General features: G+C 32.9%; 1 protein-coding gene and 1 long non-coding RNA gene across 2 annotated transcripts; one reads left to right on the top strand and one right to left on the bottom strand.

Moving 5' to 3' along the window:
• The first annotated feature begins 318 nt into the window (after positions 1–318).
• Positions 319–1,713, top strand: LOC109591232 (uncharacterized). Its single transcript, XM_020007005.1, has 9 exons — positions 319–362; positions 464–517; positions 561–687; positions 741–941; positions 998–1,068; positions 1,120–1,224; positions 1,280–1,378; positions 1,431–1,548; positions 1,604–1,713. Exons 1-9 carry the CDS (start codon positions 348–350, stop codon positions 1,711–1,713), a joined length of 900 nt encoding a protein of 299 aa, XP_019862564.1. The 5' UTR covers positions 319–347.
• A 239-nt stretch (positions 1,714–1,952) lies between these two features.
• Positions 1,953–2,560, bottom strand: LOC100637566 (uncharacterized). The gene is made up of 2 exons (XR_898202.2): positions 2,385–2,560; positions 1,953–2,138 (listed from the first exon to the last, which is right to left on the bottom strand). It is a non-coding gene; the product is annotated as an uncharacterized LOC100637566 (long non-coding RNA).
• Between the last annotated feature and the right edge of the window lie 133 nt (positions 2,561–2,693).

Below are 2,693 nucleotides of genomic sequence, written 5' to 3'. Positions count from 1 at the left end.
TGTATATGTAATGTATTGCTAAAAAGAATCAACATTACGTTATTACAAGATGATGTAATGTTGTTTTTGCAGGTTTTTTCTTATATTATACTTGAAGATGCTGAATAGTAGCTAAGAGATGCTATCAGTAGCAAAGAGAAGGTATGTCATACTATACCAGACTGTGCAATGACTAGTGAAAGTTCACACTACTTGCAACTGTTCCTCTTATGTTTGCTCTGTAAATTTATTAAATGTACACCACATTGTGCTATGTGCATAGTTGCTGTTCAGTTATGCATGTAAGTAAAATGATCTTTCTTTGTACATTATAGGAAACAGCTACTTTAAAACAAGAATTATCAACAATGACTGTACCTGAGGTTAGTTATTATTGCACTGTCATCATATAAACAAATAATTTATGACTCTTAACACATTTTTATCACATATTTTATTTTAATATGAATTTTATAATTATTAGGAAGAATTATTATTGTTTGTTCAAAGTGATACTGAATCAGTTAGAGAAGTTGAGGTATATTTCACTAGTTTGTATTAATTATAATAATTATTAATAGGAAGAACCACTTTATGAAGAGTTGACTGCATTGAGGTCTCAGTTTAATGAGATAAAAGATATGCCAGACAAATCATCAAAAATGAAGATTGAGTATACGGGATCACTTTCTAGTAATACTGATTCAGGTTAGAGTAGTTTTATTAATTATACTAATAATTATATAATTAATTAATTAAAGCTGCTAGCAGAGTAATAAGAGGAATGACTTTTGAAATTGATGACTACAAATTTCATCTTAAAGCAATGACAAGTCCAGACTATCAGCCATTAGTACATAATAAAAGAATAATAGAGAAATTACAAGAAAGGATAGCATTAATGAATATGAAACTGATTACTCTAACAAAATGCAGAGAGAAGATTATAAAAGATATTAAAGGTTTATTGATGATGTGTGTCATCATTTGATTGTTGATATTTGAATAGATCAAATAGATCATTTGAAAGAGATTGAGGAGAAGAAACAGAGAGAAAAGGAACAAAAATCTGGGAAAAAAATGTGTTTAGTAAGAATGAGACAAAGTACATACAATCTACTTATACTTTTATCATTATAGTTCTGGTTATTTTGTAATCATCCTGTTACTGGTGAATTAAAGAAGGCATTCCTTAATGTAAATAAAAATGAATTACTACCCAGTGTACTGGATAAAGCCTATGAGGTTTATTATAGTATTCTGATTAATTTATTTTCATTTATTGTACATTTTCCATCAGTTAATGAAATTAGCCCCTCATATTCCTATTGAGAGATGCCGTTTAGTTGAATACAGTGACTATTTAAAAGTAATGGGACGGTCTTTTGACCTTAATAAGGTACTGTAATTAAGTTCATCCTATATTTATATAGTTATCATTATAAATTTAGTTTCAATATCACACTATTAGACAGCTTATGGGTGATGCTGGAGTTTCTTATTATTCTTCTGGATTACTTTTAGAAACTCGTAAAGAAAATGAAACCTTTAAGACTTACAATGATGGAGGTGGGTGTACATGTACATGTATATCAATGATGATAGCACATGATCTTGCGTATAGTATATCCCAATGAGTTTGACCAGAAGTATAGAAGCAGCTATGGGAAATTTGAGAAGGATGTAGCCACACATAATATTCATAGCCAACCACTTGTTTTATGCATAGAATAAAACCTAAACAGGCCCGTAGCCAGGGGGGGTTCGGAGGGTTCGGACGAACCCCCTGTTGTAGCTGCAAAAAAGTTTTAGATTAGCTCCTGTCATGAAGAACAGCACTGCAAAAGAAGGATTAGCATTTTGGCATAGATATACGACTGTTAGAGGGATTGGAGACTCTTGGCAATTAGCACAATTAGTGCCTACCATCCGTGTTTGCCTTAAGTCACACCCCTTCACAATGGCAGCTATCATGATCCTTTCAAGAAACTACTCCAAATGCTATAAGGTCTACAAATAAGCATTGAATACTACAACTAGATAATGATATTGACAGATAATTAAAATTTGTGTTCTATAAGTGCCTTTGAAGCATCATATCTCCTATATTCATGATTCTTTTAAACAAAAACCTCAGTTTTATCCTTCCATTTGCAGACCTATAAATACCAAAATAAATATTACATCAACTTAAAACTGACATTGCCAAATATTTCATCATAGTAGCTCTCCATTAATGAAAGTCTTACAACCATTCATGATTCTAGTAAGCTGGTTCAGTCCCACAAAGTCAACAAGTGGAAAATACCCTTTAGGCTCTACTGTTGCAGTATCTACATCTGTAGGCACTTATAAAGGACCCAGTCAACTACTTTAAACCTTTACCTAACTGCTCAATACCTTACCTGTCTGTATTAAGCTTCCAAACTAATACAATAGTCCCACAAAAATGTACTGTTGGTTCTGCTCTTCCTCCATTGAAATAGCACAAGGTCAAAGAAAAGGCGTGACTATGAATATACTTAACACAAACGCGGATGGTGAGTGTAGTAGTAATGCGCTCACGTGACCAGTCTCCAATCCCTCTCAGTCGTATATCTATGCCATAACCACTACACCTGGGAGTGACACAAAGGCAGGAATGATTTTGTCCAATTCTCATGACACATATTCGTTACCATGCTGATGGCCAGTATCCTTGTGATAGTAACTGC

The sequence above is a fragment of the Amphimedon queenslandica genome, unplaced genomic scaffold (assembly GCF_000090795.2).
Source record: "Amphimedon queenslandica unplaced genomic scaffold, v1.1 AMPQUscaffold_8649_Cont19408, whole genome shotgun sequence".
Classification (NCBI taxonomy): domain Eukaryota; kingdom Metazoa; phylum Porifera; class Demospongiae; order Haplosclerida; family Niphatidae; genus Amphimedon; species Amphimedon queenslandica.
The sequence above is the reverse complement of the archived record's forward strand: the minus strand, read 5'-3'. Positions and strand labels throughout refer to the sequence as shown.